Source organism: Podarcis raffonei, chromosome 1 (genome assembly GCF_027172205.1).
Source record: "Podarcis raffonei isolate rPodRaf1 chromosome 1, rPodRaf1.pri, whole genome shotgun sequence".
NCBI lineage: Eukaryota > Metazoa > Chordata > Lepidosauria > Squamata > Lacertidae > Podarcis > Podarcis raffonei.
The window spans coordinates 106,416,786-106,439,423 of NC_070602.1; the positions used below are offsets into that span (position 1 = coordinate 106,416,786).

The 22,638-nt window shown below is 41.3% G+C and overlaps 1 protein-coding gene across 5 annotated transcripts in view; it reads right to left on the minus strand.

The window, feature by feature from the left end:
• Positions 1-22,638, minus strand: part of LY75 (lymphocyte antigen 75) — a 70,727-nt gene that overhangs the window by 31,395 nt on the left and 16,694 nt on the right. For 3 of the 5 annotated variants that reach the window (XM_053407908.1, XM_053407893.1, XM_053407916.1), the window contains exons 3-25: positions 21,434-21,607; positions 20,905-21,069; positions 20,198-20,308; positions 19,825-19,968; positions 19,178-19,366; positions 18,374-18,531; positions 15,686-15,793; positions 15,298-15,383; positions 14,926-15,095; positions 14,617-14,813; positions 13,161-13,303; positions 12,102-12,183; positions 11,116-11,184; positions 10,074-10,197; positions 8,874-8,909; positions 7,270-7,445; positions 6,518-6,582; positions 5,709-5,785; positions 5,065-5,201; positions 4,664-4,769; positions 3,286-3,446; positions 1,947-2,076; positions 902-1,128 (exon numbers count right to left, since the gene is read on the minus strand). In XM_053407908.1, coding sequence (XP_053263883.1) covers positions 902-1,128; positions 1,947-2,076; positions 3,286-3,446; positions 4,664-4,769; positions 5,065-5,201; positions 5,709-5,785; positions 6,518-6,582; positions 7,270-7,445; positions 8,874-8,909; positions 10,074-10,197; positions 11,116-11,184; positions 12,102-12,183; positions 13,161-13,303; positions 14,617-14,813; positions 14,926-15,095; positions 15,298-15,383; positions 15,686-15,793; positions 18,374-18,531; positions 19,178-19,366; positions 19,825-19,968; positions 20,198-20,308; positions 20,905-21,069; positions 21,434-21,607 — 3,035 coding nt within the window. The remainder of the gene's footprint in view (positions 1-901; positions 1,129-1,946; positions 2,077-3,285; positions 3,447-4,663; positions 4,770-5,064; positions 5,202-5,708; positions 5,786-6,517; positions 6,583-7,269; positions 7,446-8,873; positions 8,910-10,073; positions 10,198-11,115; positions 11,185-12,101; positions 12,184-13,160; positions 13,304-14,616; positions 14,814-14,925; positions 15,096-15,297; positions 15,384-15,685; positions 15,794-18,373; positions 18,532-19,177; positions 19,367-19,824; positions 19,969-20,197; positions 20,309-20,904; positions 21,070-21,433; positions 21,608-22,638) is intronic. The other 2 variants (XM_053407900.1, XM_053407924.1) reach the window with 1 other exon arrangement.

Sequence of the window (22,638 nt, forward strand, 5' to 3'; positions counted from 1 at the left end):
TAGTACATCTGCTTGGCATTCAGAAGGTCTAAGGTCCAATCCCCAGCATCTTCATGGAAGAGTGGGAGAGACCCATGCCTAAAGTCCTGGAGTGCCACTGCGTGTCAGTGTGAACAGTACAGTGTCAGATGGGCCAATGGTCTGACTCCATATAATGTAGCTTCTCGTGTTCAATATGATTCAATGGGTACTGCTAATCTTCAATACAAGAACTCCAAGTTCAAATCCTAAATGCATTTCATGTACAGTGGTACCTCGGGTTACATACGCTTCAGGTTACAGACTCCGCTAACCCAGAAATAGTACCTCGGGTTAAGAACTTTGCTTCAGGATGAGAACAGAAATTGTGCTCCAGCGGCACGGCAGCAGCAGGAGGCCCCATTAGCTAAAGTAGTGCTTCAGGTTAAGAACAGTTTCAGGTTAAGTACGGACCTCCGGAACGAATTAAGTACTTAACCTGAGGTACCACTGTACCAGTTTTGTTTAAGGTCTGCTTAAAGCAGAACAAAGCAATACCAGAATCTGAGTATATTTGTTGACCCACCCAGGGAGATATATCCGCTTGTAATTTGTGTGTGTTGTTACTTTTGTAGGTTAACTCTAGTGATTCTCAAGAAAGTTGGGGGTGCTTTGCCAACCCTCCCCCCACCACAATGATTTCAGTGGGACTGAACGGATTTTACTTTCTAATTAATGTGCTGTGCTCATTCTATATAACACAGCTATTTATTTGTGTATTAGGCTTTTTAAACATATATTCACAAGACATGTTGCTGCCGCAGACAAAAGCGGCAGCAAAGGTCTGTCATTTTACCCCATCGTTTAATATAGCTCAGTAGGTTTTCCCCAAACCCTCTTATTCAAATGACATATTTTGAATAGGTTCAGAAACAAGCCTTACATCTTCGCTGGAGAGTCCAATCCACAGTGGGTAATTATAACGGGCAGCCTGCATAGCAAGAAAAGCCTGATGGTATTGTCCTGTGATGCTAACCAGCTGCATATTATTCTGCAGGCACTCCTGTTGTGCATCATGCCATGTCAAGTTCTTCAGAATTATGGTGTATGTGACATTTAGATAGTTCACGGTGACATTAAGCACTTGCTGTGTCTGGTTTTCTGCCTCATCTAATGAAAGAAAAAAATAGTTGAGCAAGAGAAATGGTATCATTCGTCTAACAGTCTGATTTTTAGAAGAAGAAAAAACACATCACCTAGGTCTTGGGCAGATTTTGTTTCAAACTGTTAAAAGGTATTATATCCGTGGTCTAAACCACTGAGCCTTGGGCTTGCCCATCAAAAGGTTAGCAGTTCGAATCCCCGAGACGGGGTGAGCTCCCGCTGCTCATTCCCAGCTCCTGCCAACCTTGCAGTTCGAAAGCACACCAAAAAGTGCAAGTAGATAAATAGGTACCGCTCCGGCGATAAGGTAAATGGCGTTTCTGTGCGCTACTCTGGTTTCACCAGAAGCGGCTTATTTATGCTGGCCCCATGACCCAGAAAAACTGTCTGCGGACAAAAGCCGGCTCCCTCGACCTGTAAAGTGAGATGAGTGCCGCAACCCCAGAGTCGTCTGCGACTGGACTTAACTGTCAGGGGTACTTTACCGTTTTTTTAACCCATGTTGTTCATAATATTTTCAGTGAAGTGGTAAGATTAGAACTGCAACAATTAGTTGAGCAATCACTTAAGAGGTCAAACAATCAGTGCCCTTGATTGATCAATATTTTGTTTTATTAAAAAAAGTGAATATTATAAAAACTGCAGCTGACACAGGCACCATTTTAAGTAGTATTCCTTACTGTGTGTGAGAGAAAGTAAAGCGACCTCTCCTAAAATGAAACCTCCTGTGACACATTCCATGCATCATTTAATAATGAAACTACTGTGCATTAAGTTTTAATAATATTTTGTCTCATATGCAAATTTATTATTCTCAGACTTACCTGACTTCATCTGACATATGGCCAGAGTTTGAATACTGGCACAGGAAGTGAAATTCCAAGTTCCAGCATACGGTGATTTCGGATTGTTGAGCAAAACACCACACTGGTTATTCACCTCATCATCAAAAAACTGAAAAGCAAACAAACATAGAAGGCTGAGTAATAGTAGATTAGCATACAGTGGTACCTTGGGTTACAGACACTTCAGCTTACAGATTCCGCTAACCCAGAAGTAGTACCTCAGATTGAGAACTGTACGTCAGGATGAGAACAGAAATCGTGGGGTCGCCGGGGGGGGGGCAGCAGCAGCGGGAGGCCCCATTAGCTAAAGTGGTACCTCAGGTTAAGAACGGACCTCCGGAATGAATTAAATTCTTAACCCGAGGTACCACTGTATTTCATTAAAAAGGGGTGGGGAACGTCTGATCCAAGGGCCAAATTTGGCCCCAAAGGGGTCCCAATTTGAACCACCTGGGTTGGATGTGAGGTCAGGTGTGGGGAAGGAAACAACATGGTTACAAAGGAACAACTGGGAGCTTACCAGTTAGAGCTGATTGGCAGTGGCAGAGTGCCTACAGTAGCATGAAACAGTTTATATTGAAACTGCTGTTGAAAATGGGAGCCTTCCCCATTTTAGCAGTGCTTAATCCACTTACCGTATTTTTCGCTCTATAGGGCGCACCGGACCATAGGGCGCACCTAGGTGTGTTTTTTTTGGGGGGGGAATAAAGACCCCCCCACCCCCAAAGAGCAAAGAAGCCAAGACAGCCAGCGGGATCCATTCCGCTGGCTGTCTTGGCTTCCTCTTTAGCCATGCACAACCTCTCCAGCCGGGAGAGGCTGCGCGCGGCTTTGGAAGAAGCCAAGACAGTGAGCGGGATGGATCCTGCTTGCTGTCTTGGCTTCCTTTTTAGCTGCAGGGCTGGGACGGGAGAAGCCCGAGCTTCCCCCAACCCCAGAACGGGTCCAGGAGCGGCGGCGAGGTTGTGGCAAGGGAGCTTGCCCGGCTGGGGGCGGGGGAAGCCCGAGCTTCCCCTGACCCCAGCCCCCAGAATGGGTTCGCTCCCAGAGCTTGCTGCTATCCGCAAGCCTTTGGAGCCCAGCGGGCACTCCCGCCACGCTCCGAAGGCTTGCGGATAGCTTCCTGAAGCCTGGAGAGCGAGAGGAGTCGGTGCGCACCGACCCCCTCGCTCTCCAGGCTTCAGCAAAAGCCTGCATTCGCTCTATAGGACACACACATTTCCCCTTCATTTTTGGAGGGGAAAAAGTGCATCCTATAGAGCGAAAAATACGGTATAATAAAAAGCCTACAATGGAGAAAAACCCTCCAATGACTCACATCATGCTCAATTTTCCTTAGTCTTCCATGCAGCAATGGATGGAAGTTGGAATATACCAACTCACTGCCATCTGTCCACCTGTTTTCACGTGTACGGATCTCAAAGTGCAAACCAATCCAAATATTTGGGGGCATACCAGGAAGCAAGGACGTTATAAAATCTGTTGGCAAAAAAATAAGTATTTGCACATTGGATTGGGTAGACAGGGTAAATATCCCAAACTTGACTGCATAAGGTAATGCAACTTCTACTTGTTAAATTTACAGCATTTTGTGGGCTGTAAATAATCTTATTTAGACAACACACCCCAAAGGCTAATTGGTGCAATATTGGCAATTTGGCAGCTATAAATGGAAGCAATCTTTAGTTTGCTTTGATGGCTTTCCTCCTCCACTTCCATCCCTTAAGATCATTTTGGGCAATACTTGATCTGCATTTATATGAGACTCAAGTTCCTTCTGAAGCTTAGAAGTTGCATCCAAAGAACATCTCCAACATTTTGGGGCCAGATTTTGCAAATTTGTAGTAATAGGTAAGGGCAGACTAGATCACTCTCAATTTCTTCTTCCTCGGATAAACATTCACCTCTTCTCTTCGCCATGCTTCTAAGTCATGGAGAGCTGCCGTATAATGCCACTGATACATAATTCCCAAGGGTGGTGGTCTTCCTTTGCCAATTTTATGAAAAATGGATGCTGAGTGAACGTGACTGGCTCAAGAACATACAGTGAGTAACATAGCTGAGTAGATACACAGCTAAATCCACACTGTCCAGAATTCCCCCCCCCCTCACACACACACACAAAGGACGGACAAATCTGTCAATTTTAACTTCCTTCAGTTTATCATTTTCTAGTATTCTGTTCAACTTGCCACATTTCTGCATTAGTTAGTTTGCTTTAAAAAAATAAAAATGCATCCACACACAACCCCCCCCAGCATTTTAATGTGCACTTCTCCCAATATACAGATTTTTACAAGCAGTTCTCCCTATCGCAACCTATTTTTGCATGTTACACAAAAGTTGTGCGTAATTTCCCCTAATATATGCATTTAGTTTAGTTTGAGAAATAAATTGTAACATTCAGCTAAGTGCTAAGCGTATCTGCGTTTTGGCTTTAGGAAGTGTGAATTAGGCACGATCACATTAAAATGCGAGCTGAATGGATTTCTGCCCACCTCCCTAATATATCATGCAGATAGGTGGCAGATTCAAGGAGTGGGAAGTAATCACTTGCATTTCCACAACAGTTTTTAGCAAATCTGTAAGAAAACTGGTACCTACCATATCCCCAGAAACAAAAAAAATTATCTATGTACAGTGTTTTATAGAAGAGAACTACACTTTATAAGAAGTATCAAATGTTATCACTTTACCTTGTTCAGTTTGGCTTGTGATTGATGGAAGAGAACCTCCCAAACTTTTACAATGTTCGTCTGCCTCCAGAAACTTAAAATCCTTAGGGGGTACCATGCGGTAACACTGTAAGAAGATTTTATTATAAACACTCTGTCTAAAGTACCTGGATTTCACATTAGCTTTTATGATTAAGGGGAAATTTACAGAGCAGAACAAAAATCAAAGGGGGGAAACACCTTACAAAAATATTTTAATTGCAGGTGATTTATTATTTATTTATTTATTTACTTTTTATTTATTAGTTTTATATACCACCCTTCATCAAAAGATCTCCGGGTGGTTCACAAGAAAACCACAGTTTTGCAAAAACTCATCAAGTTTTGGAGATTCTTACAAGGCACTTTCTAATAAATATTACCTTATCCATAAAAACAAGCCAATTTTCGCGACACTTCCTGCGAGTTGGTTTATAACCAGGGTCGTGCTTCTCCAATCGCGATGCATTGTATTTCTCACAGATGAAGGGGAGTTTTGTACTGCAGCTTATCGTGCTGTCTGCAGGAATCACAGACACATACATGTATGTATTAATATTTATCTATGCTTATATTCATACTGCATTTACTGTGTATTATTTCCACAAATTCTGAAAGGCAAAGGACTGGACATCAAAGTAGGGTCCGGATACAACTATAAACTCTGAATGCCATACTGTAGGGTGGCCATCTGCAAAAGAGGAAAGGATTTCTTCAACTTTAATAGCTGTGTAGATGGGAGACTGTCATGCAAGCTGAACTGCTGAAATCCCCTCTTCTACACAGCCATTAGGAGCCCTGCTCTCTTTTGCAGCTGGCCACCCCTAAGACATCTACAAACAGGCACCGCCAGCTGAATATTTTGCTGCCTTTAGCATCCAGAACAGCACTCCAACTCCATAAAACTACTTTATTAGAAGTAGTGCAGCTTCTAATAAAAAGTCTAAAGGAGAACTTTTTCAGACTAAAAGTTTGGGGGGAGAATAGTATCTTAGCATTGTTTAAATTAAAAAATTAAACAGCTTACCTCTGTACCAACTTTGATAAGAAATATGCCAACAATTCCTGTAGTATCGTTCATGATAGTGTGAAAATACTGAAAACCTAGGCACAACGAAGAACTGAATTATTTCAGATTTGCCCTCTTGGTGCATGTAAATATTTATCATCATTGATTAGCTGGCTCATTTCTTTTTCATGTGTCCTACTGCACAAGAGATTTGTTGACTCACTGGAGAAAGGACCAAAATGGAGCTGGCATCTTAATTTTTGCTGCTACAGAGCACAGCTGCCAAATTCTGAGGTTTCTGTTGCAGCGCTTACGTGTTTATTATATGTAAGAAATCCTGAGCCTCAAAGCTCAAGTATCTTGACCTATGACCATAATACGTTCATCATTACTAGATCATATTCATTAAGTGAATGGCAAAAGTATTTCAGGGATGTGGGTGGCGCTGTGGGTTAAACCACAGAGCCTAGGACTTGCCGATCACAAGGTCAGCGGTTCGAATCCCCGTGACGGGTTGAGCTTCCGTTACTCGGTCCCTGCTCCTGCCAACCTAGCAGTTCAAAAGCACGTCAAAGTGCAAGTAGATAAAGAGGTACCGCTCCGGTGGGAAGGTAAACGGCATTTCTATGCGCTGCTCTGGTTCGCCAGAAGCGGCTTAGTCATGCTGGCCACAAGACCCGGAAGCTGTACGCCGGCTCCCTCGGCCAATAAAGCGAGATGAGTGCTGCAACCCCAGAGTCGTTCACGACTGGACCTAATGCTCAGGGGTCCCTTTACCTTTACTAAAAGTATTTCAGACATATATAGACTCTGATAGTTCTACGTACAGTGAATGGTAGCGACTTGCAGGAGCTGTGTATTTCAGCCACCAACTTTGTCTTTCGTCCGATAACTGCAAAAACAAAAAGGAGATGCATTAGAATCAAATGCCATGTTACATCTCAACCTAAGTATCAGAAAAGTGTAGAATCCGGCATAAATTCTATATAAAGTCTATATACCCTAAATACACTAAAAAGTGTTACCATGCAAACTAAAGGCAGATAATTTTTAAGCCTTCTCCCTCAGGTATTCAGTAGATCCTAGTTTTTAATAAAACAGTCCCAAGAGCATTTCCAACGCCACAGTAATAAAAGCAAGTGTGAGACTTACAGGCAGGTTTCTTGGTGCAGTTTTTTAAATAGAGCTTTCTCCTGCATTTCAGAAACTAATGTTTTCAAGTCAAGCTCTGTTTTGCCTGCAGTATGGGGAGAAAGATTGCTCCCACTTTTTACTCTGAAATTTCATATCATCAATGAGAATTAGGCATGCTCTGGATTACCCTTTACTCTGTACCCTTCCTAGTACTAGAGGAAAAGCTGGGGAAGAAGGATAAGAGAAGAACATTTTTTCATTGGATGCAGGAAAAACACTTTTGCTATATATGCTGTCAGACAAAGGTATCCTACTTCTCACAGGCTTTTTCCTGAACAGCTTATAGCAACAACAAGAGAAGGTAGTTTTTGTTTTTTTAAAACCCCTATTTTGGCACGGACATTTTCACAACAAAATATATCCAAGAGACAAAGAAATAAATTACATTTGCAATCCTGTTTAGAATTCCCGTTAGTGCAGTGAAAGAGGCCACAGACGCTAAATCACTTCCATTATTAGAACAGTACAGAGCAGCTTCTTGAAAGCTCAAGTGCTTATTTGGCACAAACCAAAATTCAGACCCATCAATATTCAGTACTGGTCCCTGAAGTCCATCTCCATCTACAACAGAAAGAAAGAAAAAGAATGCCATACACCTAAGTTTAAACTAAATGAAACATTGCATGCACACACAACCCCACCTCCAATTTCACAATGTTATCTAGTAGTGGTAGATGAACTATTGTAACAATGAAGTGAATTAACAGTTATCTAAAAAATACTGTGCATTAATGCAGGAAACTCTGCAACATAATTATTATATTTCTAGATCACCCTTCATCTGGCAATTGTAGGGCAGCAAGCAACCATAGATAAAAGCCAACATAAAAAACCAAAAAACCCCCAGTAAATATGAGCATATGCTTCCCCATGGGCAATGCTCCAAGACATTCACTGCAGCAAAGCTGAGTCATTGCTGACCCAACACGAAACTAAGCAAAGTAACAAATGAGTCCCTCTAAAAGTTTCTCCAGTTTCTGATGTTGTGCTCTGAGACACATTGTCCCCAAAAGTAAGTATGATATGAGGACAGCATTGTCTGTGGAGGCCTCAAGGCAAACAGAAGGAGCACATTCATCTTGTGGGGAGGAATAGACCAAAGGAGTATGTATGATCTCCACGAAAGTCAAATGAAGATACCTTTAAATCAGGGATTGGGAACATTTGACATTCAAGATGATGTTGGGAGTCACAATTCCCTTCTTTCCTGACCATGCTGATGGAAGCAGGAATCCTATAACATGTGGAAGGCTGTAGGTTCCCTATTCCTGCCTTAAGTTCATGAGCAAATGATCAAGGACAGCAATTTTATGAGCGATACATTTTGGAGATTGTATGTCAATGGCTAATAAGATAGTTGTGACCTACAGAACAGCCTCAGTTCAACATATTTGAGACAGAACTATGCTTTTATGTTCCACTGTGATGTTTAAGTGCTCTCTTAAATTTACCATCCATGGATTAACGAAGACAGAGAGACACCCTCTCACTGATTTTTCTTCAACATCACTTGCTATTTTCCCTGAAGATTTGCCAAATTTTAGTTTCTATATAAAGTACTATAAGATTATTTCAGGTTTCAGTTGGCTTTTGGATTTAGGCCCATGATTCAACAGGGAACAAGTAAGGTATCAGGCTAAGAGCCGCTCTGCTGGTGTTTGAGTAAGTTGTTCAGAGTGCGAAGCCAAGCCAGAGTCAGCAGTTATGTAAGATGAGATGGGATTCATTGGATTCTTTCCATCATCTGACCACTGCTGGGCTGGGGGCCACAGTATACGCACAGGCCAACTGAAGAGTGGTACTGCAGAACAGCAGAGAGCAGGCTAACAACTCCCTCTGCTTGCAGGCTGCATTAAAGGTAATGAAAATAAGATAGCTGGGGGTCCAAGTTGCTAGAGGCTGTGTTCGAGATCACTGGCACTTTTGGAGACCTATATGTGGCTAGCACCTTTATCAATGATGTGTAGGAAGCCTAAGTTGTTCGCTTACCTGGTTTGTACCACTCTGGTGTCTTTGGAGTACGACCTGTTGATGAGATTAAGGAAAATTACGGCATGCCAAATTTCCCTTTTATCAGAAGAAAAGGAGAGCTGGAATCTTCAGGAGCACCATTAAACAAAGAGTGAAATTGTGTTGTTTTTCCTTTTTATCCGAAAGGTTCAAGCAGTAAAGTTTTATTACAGCTTACAAACTTGAACACAACTGCAATTTGGAAAAACCAACCAACCATGTAGCTTGCTTGTTATGTTTGTTTGGGAGGGGCTCAGGTGAGTTGTGAGGGGAGGGGAGGTTTGGAAAAGCTGTGGGGGGGGGCAGGCAAAGGTGGGTGAAGTGTAGAAGGTGGGGCAGGGCAGGATGGGGGGGATGAGGGTTTGTGGTGAGGCAAGCAGAATGAGCAGGGGAAGTAGTCCTTTGTATATAATGCATACTGATTTTACTTTTGAGTAAAGAAGCATTGTTCTCTAAAGTAGGAATAGAAGAGGCATGGGGATTTTTGTGTGGCAGCAGTGGGAGACCCCATTAGCTAAAGTGGTGTCTCAGGTTAAGAACAGTTTCAGGTTAAGAACGGACCTCTGGAACGAATTAAGTACGTAACCAGAGGTACCACTGTAACAAGAACCTGTGAAAGACAGACATTCCTTCTATACTTGGGCATCATCAGAAAATTTTAAAATGGCATTCAATTATTGGAAGCAGAACAAGTCATGTCCAATAATTGTGGAGTGCAAGGCCTGCTTGATTATGTGGAATAAAAACATGAGAGTAATTTTAAATGTAGATTCTTTATAGTCAATGTAAACTAGACACAGAAAATCAAATGTTGATTCAAGGATCACCTTTCTTTTTTTAAAGCCTCACATCCAGCTTGAGGGTTCCCAAGGACATATTGATGACCACTGAGAACAGGATGCTTAATTTGTTAGGCCTGTGGCCTAATCCAACAAGCTCTTATTGTTCTTGTAAAAAACACACACCATGTGAAATAAAACTTTTTTCAGTGCTCTTTGCCTCAAATTCACAGGAATTTGGGCAAACATGCTGACAAATGTGAATAAAATGAAAGTAAAGACATTTCTAAGCCTAATGCTGCCTTCCTATGCACACTGACCTGGGAGGCAGCCATATTGAATATGGTGGCACTCACTTCTAAGTAAACATGCATACGACTGAGCTGTGAATGAAGTTTACCTTTAGCGATCTGGCACACCCATTCAAGTTGTGAACCACAGTAGAAAGGCTTTAAGTAGAAATCTTCTTGTCTGTCTTCAGAATAGTAAAGAGTCCACATTGTTCGCCGTGTTAGTCTTAGAAACTGCACACATTATTAAGATAAAAAAAAAACAATGAAACTGATTCCTGCATGTGCAGTGTAATATTTACATGCAACCAAGTTCCACTGTTTTAAGTGGAACTTACTATCAGGTAAGTGTAATGCAGCCTAAGTGAACTGTTAATAAACAGAAATTGTATTTCATTCTTTTTAAAAAAAAGCAGGCTTTTTTATGGATAAAAAAGCACAGATACTTGCTTTTGTGCAGCCAGATCTAAGGCAATCTAATACAGAAGTATGTCTGTCTAATCAAATTTCCTTCCAAGTATGCTTACAGAGGATTGTAGCTCAAAAACTAAACCACAAGGACGTATGCACTTAAGCCAAGGTTGGCCAGGTGAAATAGATATGGATCCTACTGCACTTGTAACTGTTGCATAGATTTGAAACCCTGCTCAGGGTTAACTCTGTTACAGTGCAAGCCTAAGCATGTTGACTCCACTGTATTCAATCTTATTTACTCCTAGGAAAAAGGTGAATGCAGCCTTATTTAATTTGCTGTCACTCACACACACACACACACACGTTTATCACCAGTACTGGTTATCAAAAACTGCATTATTTTATTATATATTTTTGAAACTAATTAAAGAGGAACTGTTTTTCAACTACAAAAAGAAGAATTTGAACAGCATTTGTTACCACATTTCTCAGAGAAGACAGCAAGGGACACAAAATTATAGACTAAATTTTTTTTATTGGTCCAATGCAATATTTCTATCTCATTCTTAAGTTACGTCACAGTAAGCATGCTGTAGCGTTTTCATTTTATTAACTCAATGACAACTTCACATTGGCAAAATTGCAGCAAATCATTCTAAATTTAATCTATCAATTGAACTAATTTATAAAAAAACCCCAAAGTATTCCCGCTTAGTTATCAAGCGTGTTACACCGCACCTTCACAGCTGCGCAGTCTCTAGTATCGTATTCATCTTTAAACTCAGGGTGCATAACAACAGTAGATACCTACAGAAAGAGAAGATACAGAATTGAATTGAATTGGCAATGAGCACATTGTAGTTTTTCACCACAGGCACTCCTCCATTTGTTTCATTGGAGGAAACAGGGCTACACACACATTCCGTTCTGCTGAGAGAAGTAAACAGAGAGCTTAGGGCTCATGGTTGGTGAATGTTTGTAAGAATGTGGTCTTCTGCACAGAATTACAGCTGTATTGCAGCATTCATTTCCCTCATGTGTGAAATTAGGGTTCCAAAATTCTAGACAGGAGTCTCCAGAAGCAGAGGTGGCTCCCTGCTTAAGAAGAATGCCTTTCAACCCGTGCAGGGCTGTAAATAAACAGATGGGACTCTGATGCACCGGAAGAAGCAGAGCACTCCCTCATGCGAAGGCTTTAATCGCGTAAGATAAAGGAATGCCTGAATAGGGGCTGAAGTGCAAGATTACAATCCGATGCATAGTTCAAAAAAGTCACCAAACGTGACTCAGAGTTTCACATGCGCTTCTATGATCACACAAGGCTCCTACATATGGGCTGTCATTTTATTTCAGTGAGCCCAAAAGAATCTGCATGAAAACTTGATTCTTCCAATGAAATGGATGGAACACAGTGCCTGTGATGGGAAACATCCCTATGCTTCTCAGAGCCCTTGCACATGTTAGGAAATAGCTAGTTCCTTTTTGTTGTATATGCGCATACTTCTAATACAAAGCAACAGTAAAAATGGCTAGATCTTTAGATTCTTAAAAAGTCTTCCACTGACAAAATATGTTCAGAATTGCATTCTTCAAAATCCATTTCATTCTTCATGTCTGAAATAGTTGGGTTTTTCTTTTTTTTAAGATGCCTAATTTCTTTCAGACCCACCTACATTCCCCCAACTAAGGTATGATGATATGCTATTGCCATCAGTTTAACTTACAGGCTTATTGTCACTCCACTGCCAGGATCCTAGAGAGTCAGGATTCCTCTTATTTAGCCCAATCCAGACCCAACGGCTATCGCTGTAAATGAAATACCATTTCAGTCCAAGTGCAGCTTTTAGCACAAATTATTCATCACTATAATCACGCAAGACAAGACCCTGTACAGACTTCCAAACTGAAAGCACAGGGTGTGTGTGTGTGTGTGTGAGAGAGAGAGAGAGAGAGAGAGAGAGAGAATCATTTTGCCAGTCTGCCGAAATTCCGATTATGCCTGCCATTTGTTCATTCCGATTTACATGTAGATTTCACAATGCATGTATGTTAATTAAGAAATACTTAGCTACAGTGGTACCTTGGAAGTCGAACATAAACTGTTCCGAAAGTCCATTCGACTTCCAAAACGTTTGGAAACCAAGGCACGGCTTCCGATTGGCTGCAGGAAGCCTTCCTGCAGAATCCTAAAAACACACACCACAATCTGTACTAGAGATCTTGAAATGTATGTATGTATGTATGTACAGTGGTACCTCGGGTTACATACACTTCAGGTTACATATGCTTCAGGTTACAGACTCCGCTAACCCAGAAATAGTACCTTGGGTTAAGAACGGTGGCAGCAGGAGGCCCCATTAGCTAAAGTGGTGCTTCAGGTTAAGAACAGTTTCAGGTTAAGAATGGACCTCTGGAACGAATTAAGCACTTAACCTGAAGTACCACTGTATATATGTATGTATGTATGTATGTATGTATGTATGTATGTATGTATGCAACAGTATACTGCTTAATCATTTAACTAATGTGTTCATTAGGAAACAATACTCAAAGTGAGGAGGAAGAGGAGGAAACAGACTTGTCACCACATGCTACTGAAAATGTTTAAAACAAAATAATTGAAAGAACAAATTTGCCGATTGTTCTTTGCATGTCAACAATAGTGGTTTTAGTTCATGTTCCATTAATGCCACCCAGAAGCGTTTCTTTTTAAAGGACATGACTATTAAATGCCACATTACCAACCGAGTTTGACCAGAAAACTAGCTTTCCAAGAACGTTACCTTATGGTCTCTCTCAGAATGTCATGGAGCTCCTTGATTTCTGTTAAGTGGCTAAAACTAGGTAGGTGTCCTCCAAGAGCCTCACAGAATCTCTCTGCTTCTTCCCAGGTTCTGGTTCTCAGCACTCTTTCCTTATGAAATAACTTTGCAAAGAAAAAAAGAAAAATCCGATTCAATCCTTTATCAATGAAAAGAAAGGGACCAAAGATATACCTAATACTTCAAAGCTACTTGGCTGCCGTATAAACCTACCCAATCTGGTTTTATACACACACATTGCATTCTGTTCTCCCTGTCTTATTAACAAAAACTGCCCTAAGAAAGCATCACAAATTTATCTTTTTTGTCCTGTACACCCGCCCCCCATATATAGCTTCCTTCAAGGAATCCTGGGAACCGTGGTTTTACCCCCAGCACAAAGCTACAACTCCCAGCGCCCTTAAAGGGCAACTCAGGAGCCAAGTGGTGCTTTTGTTCTGATGAACAGAGGCTGATCAGCCAGGGAAACAAAACCAAAGATAATCTAATCAGCTAATACAAAGAAATGTAATGCAAAGAAATAGTTGACCGTGGGAAACGAAGGATTATGCAAGGGTGTTCTGAGAGTTTTAGATACAAGTCCAAAGTAATTCAAGAATATGAATAGTGTGTGTGTGTGTGTGTGTGTGTGTGTCTATGTGTGCACACTCAAGTCACTGAACTAGATTAGCCTTAGCGAACCTGCTACCCTCAAGATGTTTTGGACTACAATTTCCATCAGTTCCAGCTGGTTGGAGCTGATGGGAGCTATAGTTGACTATTCAATTATTTCATTTCTATACCACTTAATATATTAAATATCATTTAACATATTACAGATATCATAAGCAGTGTACAAAAAACTGAATAAACAACAGACGACTTAAAATATTACGAAGATAGAGTTACATATAAAATGTTACATTAATACAAAGTTACACACACACACACACACACACGCACACACACACACACAGAGAGAGAGAGAGAGAGAGAGAGAGAGAGAGAGAGAGAGAATCTTCCTTCTGACACACCCTCCCTCTCAGCTTCTGGGTTCTCATCCCGTGTCCAAACAAAATTTCACAGGCTATAAACTAGATTAAAATCAACAACGCGCTAAAAACTAGATTAAAACATATGGCAACATTCTACGTATCTGGCTAGGCTTTCCGGAACAAGCATCCCTACAATGGCATTTGTGCACTTGTTTTTGTAAGGTGTGTTTGGAATGAACATCAGAAAAGATCTCTTTCCATATGGTGGAAATATCTAGTTCAACATTTTGTAGTGCTTTTGTTTTTTCTTCATTAAGATAATATACATGGTTTTTTTAAAGTGTTAGCTCAGTTCCTTCAAGTTCGTAATATCTAGAGGGCATCAGGATAGTGAAGGCTGAACTAGATCCTTTAGGTGATTTAACTGGAAGGATATATGCTACCTTATAACAAGCAAGACCTGATCCGCTGTGCCAGCCTGGAGGGCAAGGGTCAGTAACTTTAGGAACTACTTCCGGTTCTACTTTTGGTCCAATGTACTTCTTGCAAATAGAGTAAGCTTTCGTTGTTTTGCAATTCTTGACCTCCCACTTTCCAAGGTATTTTCCTGCTGACATAGCCACGCATCCTCCACGCAATGCTAGAATGTAGATTAAAATCAAATTAAAATTGTAACCAAGAAATTTAGTATTGTTCAAGATTGAACATAGAACAAATAGTAGCACTTCACTGATCTCGAGAAGGTACTGTACCTGGTTGGAAATGACCCCAGTTTGTGTACGTGAGCATTTCATTCTTCCCATCTACTGTTCCCCAGCCATACTCCCCTGAAGAGCCGATATCGTGCAAGCCAGTCCAGAAGTACTTTTCTTCCACTCTGCTATGCTTTCTAATCAAATTGTTTATGAATTCTTGTTCGAATCTGTAAGAGTCAAGTTTCAAAAACGAAGGATGCAACTATCATGATCAAATACATGAATAAATCTACTAGTCATAAATGTAAATACTTCACTAGCATATTGCAGGGTTCATTCTACATTATGTTTCAACAGTACTGCATACTCATCTCTTGTTGCACAACACACATTTGTTTTATCTAGACAAAGACAAACACTAAAGAATACCTGTTTGTTATAGTGAGGTTGCACAGTTTCCCAAACAATTCTTCACTTTTCTGAACCTTGTAACAAAAGTCTCCATGCCTCCATTCCTAGTTTAGAGAATAATATTCTTTTACTCAAAAGTATGCATTATGTTCCACGTTACATTTTTGCAAAGGCAGAATGGTGAAATTTAAGAATTGCTACTACTTTGAAATTGGGGATACACTAGAACACTAGATAAATGGCAGATGCTTAATATTTATTTAATATGTAAGAATTCTAAATATTCCACTCCATTCTATTATTAATAATGAATCTGAAATTCAAAATGTCAGGCAGACAGTAAGCAAAATACTTTTAATACAACCTCCAAGATTGGTTTAAAATGTAATTATTGATATAACCTTACCTCACCAGTACAATTTTTATCTGCTTTTGAGTCATTCAAAATCTTTCCGTTTTTCATGCAGACGTATTTAAGTTTATTGTCACAAGGCAGGACATTCCATCGACCCAGCTATCAGCAAGAGGAGGGGGGAGATTTTTTTTAGAACATTCCCAATATTATTCTCTCCATTGTTTATTGATTTTCAATGAAAGCAAACAGCCAGAGTAAACATAAAAGGGAAAAAAATGGGGCGGCACAAACAAAGCAAAAAGTCCACTGTATCTATGCATAAACTTCTAAGAAAGTAGTTTGATAAATATAATAAACAAATGCATGAGTGCTAATTAGTCTTTCCAAAAGAGGTCCCTAATAACATTTTTTTTAAGTACAGTGGTACCTCTAGTTATGATTGTAATTTGTTCTGGAGGTCTGTTCTTAACCTGAAACTGTTCTTAACTAGAGGCATGCTTTCGCTAATGGGGCCTCTTGCTGCTGCTGCGCCACTGGCATACGATTTCCGTTCTCATCCTGGGGCAAAGTTCTCAACTCAAGGTAACTACTTAGCGGAGTTTGTAACCTGTAACTACTTAGCGGAGTTTGTAACCTGAAGTGTTTGTAACCTGAAGTGTTTGTAACTCGAGGTACCACTGTAACTGAAGTCTCATTTAAAACCACATTGTCTATATTACAATACAGAAAGAAACAGATTTCGAGAGCGCTTAGCTTCCCTGCTAGTCTTTCTCTCCCTCCCTAATTTTTTCCTGGATGGGAGTCTAAAAATGTAACAAGCCTGCAATGCATCCCAATCTGAAAGAGGATTTTAAGAACTTAAAAAGCACCCTGCTAAATCAGCCCAACATTCTGTTCTCACAGTGGCCAACTCTTGTGAGTCCCGCAATTCGGAAAAAGAAGAGAACACAGGCAGCGGCAAAAGAGAGACTGGAGGAGCAGAGGAGCCCGATTCTTTGCTCTGGCGCATTCACATAGTGCTACACCATTGCTTAAGAGTCACTGGCAGAGGAAGAGGCGTGCGGGGAGAGCGCCCTGCCCCCGGCAGCGTGCCATCGCGGCTGCCCCCCCCGCCATGCTGGGCTGCCCATGCCCCCGCAGATGGCACGCCCCGCCCCCAGGACGTGTGCCAGCCCCGCTCTCACCTGCTCTCCGCCACCGTTAAGAGTTATGTGTTAACGGGGCAATGGTTGCTCATGCACCTCTGCTGTATATCATAGGCTACGAATATCATATACAGAAAAACGATTAACCCACCAACACTGACAAGCAGCTGCTTTGAGATTTTTCTCATAGAAAGAAACCGGGAGAGCTCACAATAGGCCCTGTGTTCCTGTTCTAAGGCTTAAGGTTTTCTCTGTTAGCACAGTGAATTGCCTTCTATTCCTCTGTTGTGACTGGACCCAGGAATAGAGAGGAGAGACACAAGTGATGGGTTGAACTAGGGCCACATTTTATTATCAACAACTGCAAGGGGAAATGAGAATTGCAGCAAGCTAACGTTCACTTCAACTCTGCATGAACCAAACCCTACCCTTTCCAAAGGGCATGACAAAGCACAGTCCCAAGGTTGGGGCCCCACATTATGATGAGTATGGCAGCCTTCTTGCCTCCATTCCCTCCCAGGGCCCCACAGGTGTGGCAGGTGAGCCTCAAGAACATTCCCCATCCAGGCTAAGAGCCCCATAGCCTGGAGAAGATGGTATCCAGAAATGCCCTTCACCTTCAAAGGTAAATAAGGGTGCTCAACAGTTTCCTTATCTTACCTTAACCTTTCCCAGTTAACTGATTTAACTATACCCATCCCTAAACCTCACTGTTCCCTGAACCCAGTACAGAGCAGGTGAAAAAACCCCTGCCCAACTTGGCCAGTTTGCAGGCAGGCAAAATATTCCAACTGTGCCCCGAAGTGACTGGAAATCCCATTCTGGAACGGAGTGTGGGCTTGGTGGGTGTGGGGGAAAATGACCAGAGGCACAGCAAAGGACCATATAGTCTATAGATACATCACCAGACACAGACTCTCTTAAGGCAAATCTAAAAAAATGTATAAACACCGACAACTGGGAAACACTGGCCTGCGGGTGCTCCAATTGCAGAAAAGCCTTTACCAAAGGTGTCATGGGCTTTGAAGACGCTCGAACTCAGGACAAAAAGGGAGAAATGTGCTAAGAGGAAGGCACACTTGGCAAACCTTCACCATGATCAACTCCCACCCAGAAACCTATGTCCCCACTGTGGAAGGATGTGTGGATCCAAAATTGGCCTCCACAGTCACTTGCGGACTTGCTTTTAAAACCGTGTTTAAGGAAGACAATCTTACTCGACTACGAAGAAGAAGAGGAGTCTATAGATACATCGCCAGACACATGTGCTGGTGTCTGTATGCACACAAAGCAGCATTGCCTCACCTGCCTCCCTAGCCAGCTGTAACAATGCTCCCAGATGCAGCTGGCGGGAGTGGACTTCTGGGTTGGAAGTTTGCTAGAATTCAAGGGTATAATCCTAAGCATCCGAGTTCCACTGAAATACCAGGACGTTAATTCTGTGGAAGTCTGTTAAAGGTTGCACTGCTAAGGTATCATCTTTTCCACTTCCACAGGAGGAAACAGGCTATGTACATAAATCCACATGCTTTTTTCCTTTATTTCCCAGAAACTTAAGAGGCACTTGGACCAGAGTAACACATAAGCGACTTACCTTTCCTGAATAAGCTACACAGTTAGGAGTGTTGTTGGAGAGAAGTTTCGGCTCATCCTGATCCCAGTAAGTAAACACTACTTTGGAACCGTCAGACCATTTAAACAAGGCTGGAACATCCTCGTTTATGAAGCCAATCCACACTCTGTCTGCGGTGTCTATATTATTATATAGCAAAAAATAAGCAATTCAAAAAGCAATATAGCTAATCAAACAAGACACCAGGAGCACAGCCATATAACTCAAACAAGCTCACTTTTTTCAAAATGCACGGAATTCTACAACAGATGCCCTATGACTAAGGCAAGACATATAGAGATAGGACCAGCACAGTGCATTTTATACAAGTTGAAAAAATATATATTTATTTTTATTACTGAGTCTGTGATCTAGAGTGACAAAAATTCTAGCCACAGATGAAGCAGTACCAGTAGTAGTAGTAGTAGTAGTAGTAGTAGTAGTAGTAGTAGTAATAGTAGCAGCTGTTGTTGTTGTTGTTGATTAAATTTCTATACCATCCTTCATTTGAAGATCACAGGGAGGTTTACGATATAAGAACCCACATAAGACCATAAGAACACACACACCCAAACTCACATAGTTTAAGAGGTCATAGATTGTTTAAATAGTCAAAGGCCTGGGAGAAGAGGAATATTTTTGCCTGGCACCTAAAGATATATAAGGCTGATGCCAGGCAAGCAACCTTCTAAACCAAATTTCCAGTCATTTCAGCCTTAAGTTGAGATGGGGTGATTAGAATGAAAAAGGCAGAAGAAATTCATGCCTATGCTTAGCCAAACTTACCATTATGAAGTTTTGTAACCACTATCTCAACATCTGCTATGGAGTGTATGCTGATAAGGTTGCTATTGCTTGCATTGCAAAGTTGATGTGCGTCATCCCAGGAAGCAGTGCCGCTCATTAGCATATAGCAAAATCCATTGTGGGAATGCCAATTAGGTTCACACTGGGTCTCCACATACTGCTCAACTGCTGAGAATAAATAAAACATGTGAACCATTCAGCAGGAAATATACATCAGGTGATGCGCAGAAAAAACACACATTTTTTTTAAAAAAAGAGGAAAGACAACTATAGCATGACACTATAGCATTTTTACAATTGTAAAAATTCCCAAACGTTTCCCCTGATTTTGTAACTATTAACTATTTCTACAAACAAAAACAAAACAGCCACACCTGGCTGAAACTCTCCTCTCACCCTTTGCACCTCTTTATTGTCTATTCTGAAGGTTTGAGACCAATAGACATTGCAACGTATATACTTTTTGGTATGCTGTTTTTCTTGCAAGCAGGCTTCCATAACTAAGTTGTTCTTGAAGAAAAAAGTAGTTACGGAGCAGTGTGCGACAGAAGCTGCAGCAGCTGTAAATATGAGTCAATTTAACTACGTAACTGCCTAACAAAAACCAAATCCACAATTTAATTTACCTGCAAACTCTGACTGGGTATTGTTGAATGGCTTCTTGCAAACATAAGGAAGTTTATTCTCACAAGGATAACTCATCCAGGCACCTTCGTTGACTTCCATAGCTACACAGCCAGATCCATCTAGTGGAGATGAATTCTGAATCTCTACAGAAAAACAACATCTAGTATTTAGAAATTTAAAGTTATAGTATCACATAATTATAGGGCTGTAAAGGAATAGTTCCAAACATTTAGCACCATAAATCATTTTTTAAAAAATAAGGCTGCAATCCTGTTCACACCTTCCTGAGAGTAATCCACTGAACACTGTGAGACTTTTTCTGAGTAGACATGCAAAGAATTTCACTGGGACTGATCAGTGAAATGTGCTCACCTTGACTCCAGCTGACGAAATTCAATGGTGTATGATCCGACCACTGCCAGCCTCCAGAAATATCCAGCTGGTTTAATCCAATCCAGAATCTCTCTGCGATGCCTTCTTTTGCTAAAGAGTTAAAAATATTACAAGATGAATACTGTAATATTGATTGGTTTCCACACTGTAAATTCATAGTTCCCATTTAGTTGTACTGAACCTAGGTATCGTCTTTCCAGGTAGCTTTCGGTTGCTAAAATAATATACATATTTAAGGTCAAACAGAAATATTTGGGCACCAGCTTATGGAGCACAGTATGTGATGTGGTTGCACAAGCATTATATGAATTTATTAGACTGTGGCTTAGTTTGTACATCATGCTCAGCAAATCCATGGCTTAAGAAGGAGCCCAAGTATCAGAGGGAGTGGAAGGAAGATGAAAAAGGAGGAGAAAGCAAAAGGAAGGGGGAGAAAAAACCAAGGGCACATTTTGGGTCCAAAATTTCTTGTGGCCATTTTAGTTATTGGTAGTAGGAAGTAAGTTTGTGTAGAATGGAATTTTGATAATTCTAGAGAATTGTGCAGAGGCAACTCCTTCAAGAGACAGGAGGTGGTAGCTAAGAATCTACCTTGACACTAATCCTCTTGCTAAGGTTCCATCCCCACTCCTCAATTTGGTAGTGCCAGGTTTCCCCAGAAATTCACTATATACAGTTGTACATACCTTGAATACGGCTTAACTCGGATGCACTGGCGATGCTCAGCAAATCTCCACCTTGACTCTGGCATGAGACATATGCTTCTTTCCAAGTAAGGGCAGCCTGTGTGTTTAACTGGTAGCAATTTCCAGAATCTGCATCATGTTCCCATGCATTCTGACAACCATCCTCTGATGCAAGAGAAATAAATAATTAAAAGCAACCACCTGGGTCCCATACAGGCACAGTAACCATGTGCTGAGAATTCCAGAAGGGGGCAATATAGATGTTTCCCCCACTCTTCACACGAAGAGCATGGTCACGCATAGTTAGAATGAGGCATTGCGATGAACATGAAGTCTGCCTGCACCTCCCATATCTATGTGAAAAACGTCATTATACATTTCAGTCCGGTGGTTCTCAAAGGGTGTGCTGCACTACATTGGTGTTGCAGAAGGGGATAGCAACTGCAGCAGAAAGATTCAAGGACAATCAAAGAAACATTTAAACATTTCAGTGTAGTATAGTATATAGCATTTTAGCAATGCTACTTGCCTGGCTTTAAGCAGACACCCCATTCTTTATCTTGATCAAAACTGTAGGTTGTAGAACACCATTCACCATCTGTAAACATTTCATTGTGGGTACAATCATGATGCCATGTTCCATTAAATAGGAAAGGGAATTCACAAGGCTTTCCATAGGAATTTCCGTCCTTCGTATAAACCTCTGTAGGGGGAAAAATGGTTTTGACATTTGAGGGGGCGGGGAATGGATATGAACGCATGGTAAGGTAAAGGTAAAGGGGCCCCTGACCATTAGGTCCAGTCATGGCCGACTCTGGGGTTGCGGCGCTCATCTCGCTTTATTGGCCGAGGGAGCCGGCGTACAGCTTCCGGGTCATGTGGCCAGCATGACGAAGCTGCTTCTGTCGAACCAGAGCAGCGCATGGAAACGCCGTTTACCTTCCCACCGGAGCGGTACCTATTTATCTACTTGCACTTTGACGTGCTTTCAAACTGCTAGGTTGGCAGGAGCAGGGACAGAGCAATGGGAGCTCACCCCGTCGCGGGGATTCGAACCACCGACCTTCTGATCGGCAAGTCCTAGGCTCTGTGGTTTAACCCACAGTGCCACCCGCATCCCTTGAACGCATGGTAAACTGAACCAATATTAAGACACTGTTGGAGTCATTCAGAAGTAAAGATTATTGGCACATGCAAGCTATTATTTACAGGTATATATGTGACACAGTTGCAGTATATCTTAATATAATGCTGTAGGAAAATGCTTAACATTTCAGCCATATGCACTTCATGCAATAATAATTCATCATTATTATTATTTTCTCAATTAAACAAAATGGTTTTTTGTGTTGTTTTCACCGTACTTTATGTGAGGGCATAAATATGGATATATAAAACAAATTAATATAACATCCGTAGAAGCCAAAAATCACTCAACAGTGAACTCTTGAAATTAAAAATGTCTCATGGCCCAAACCTATGGTCCCATACTGAGCAGCTTTCGGGGCATGGGTGTAGTCCAGGAGGTGGTGGTGGGGCAATTGCCCCCTCTAAATCAAGTAAATAAAAATACTTAACTAACTGACCAATTGCATTGGAGATAACTCGGTTCTCCCCCACCTCAACATAAAGCCTGCCTCCCGTAAAATAAATCCTGGGTACGCCCATGTTTTGGGTTCAATGCTTTGGGAAAGGCATAACTAGTGCATCTCAAACAGCAAAGCTATTCCTGGG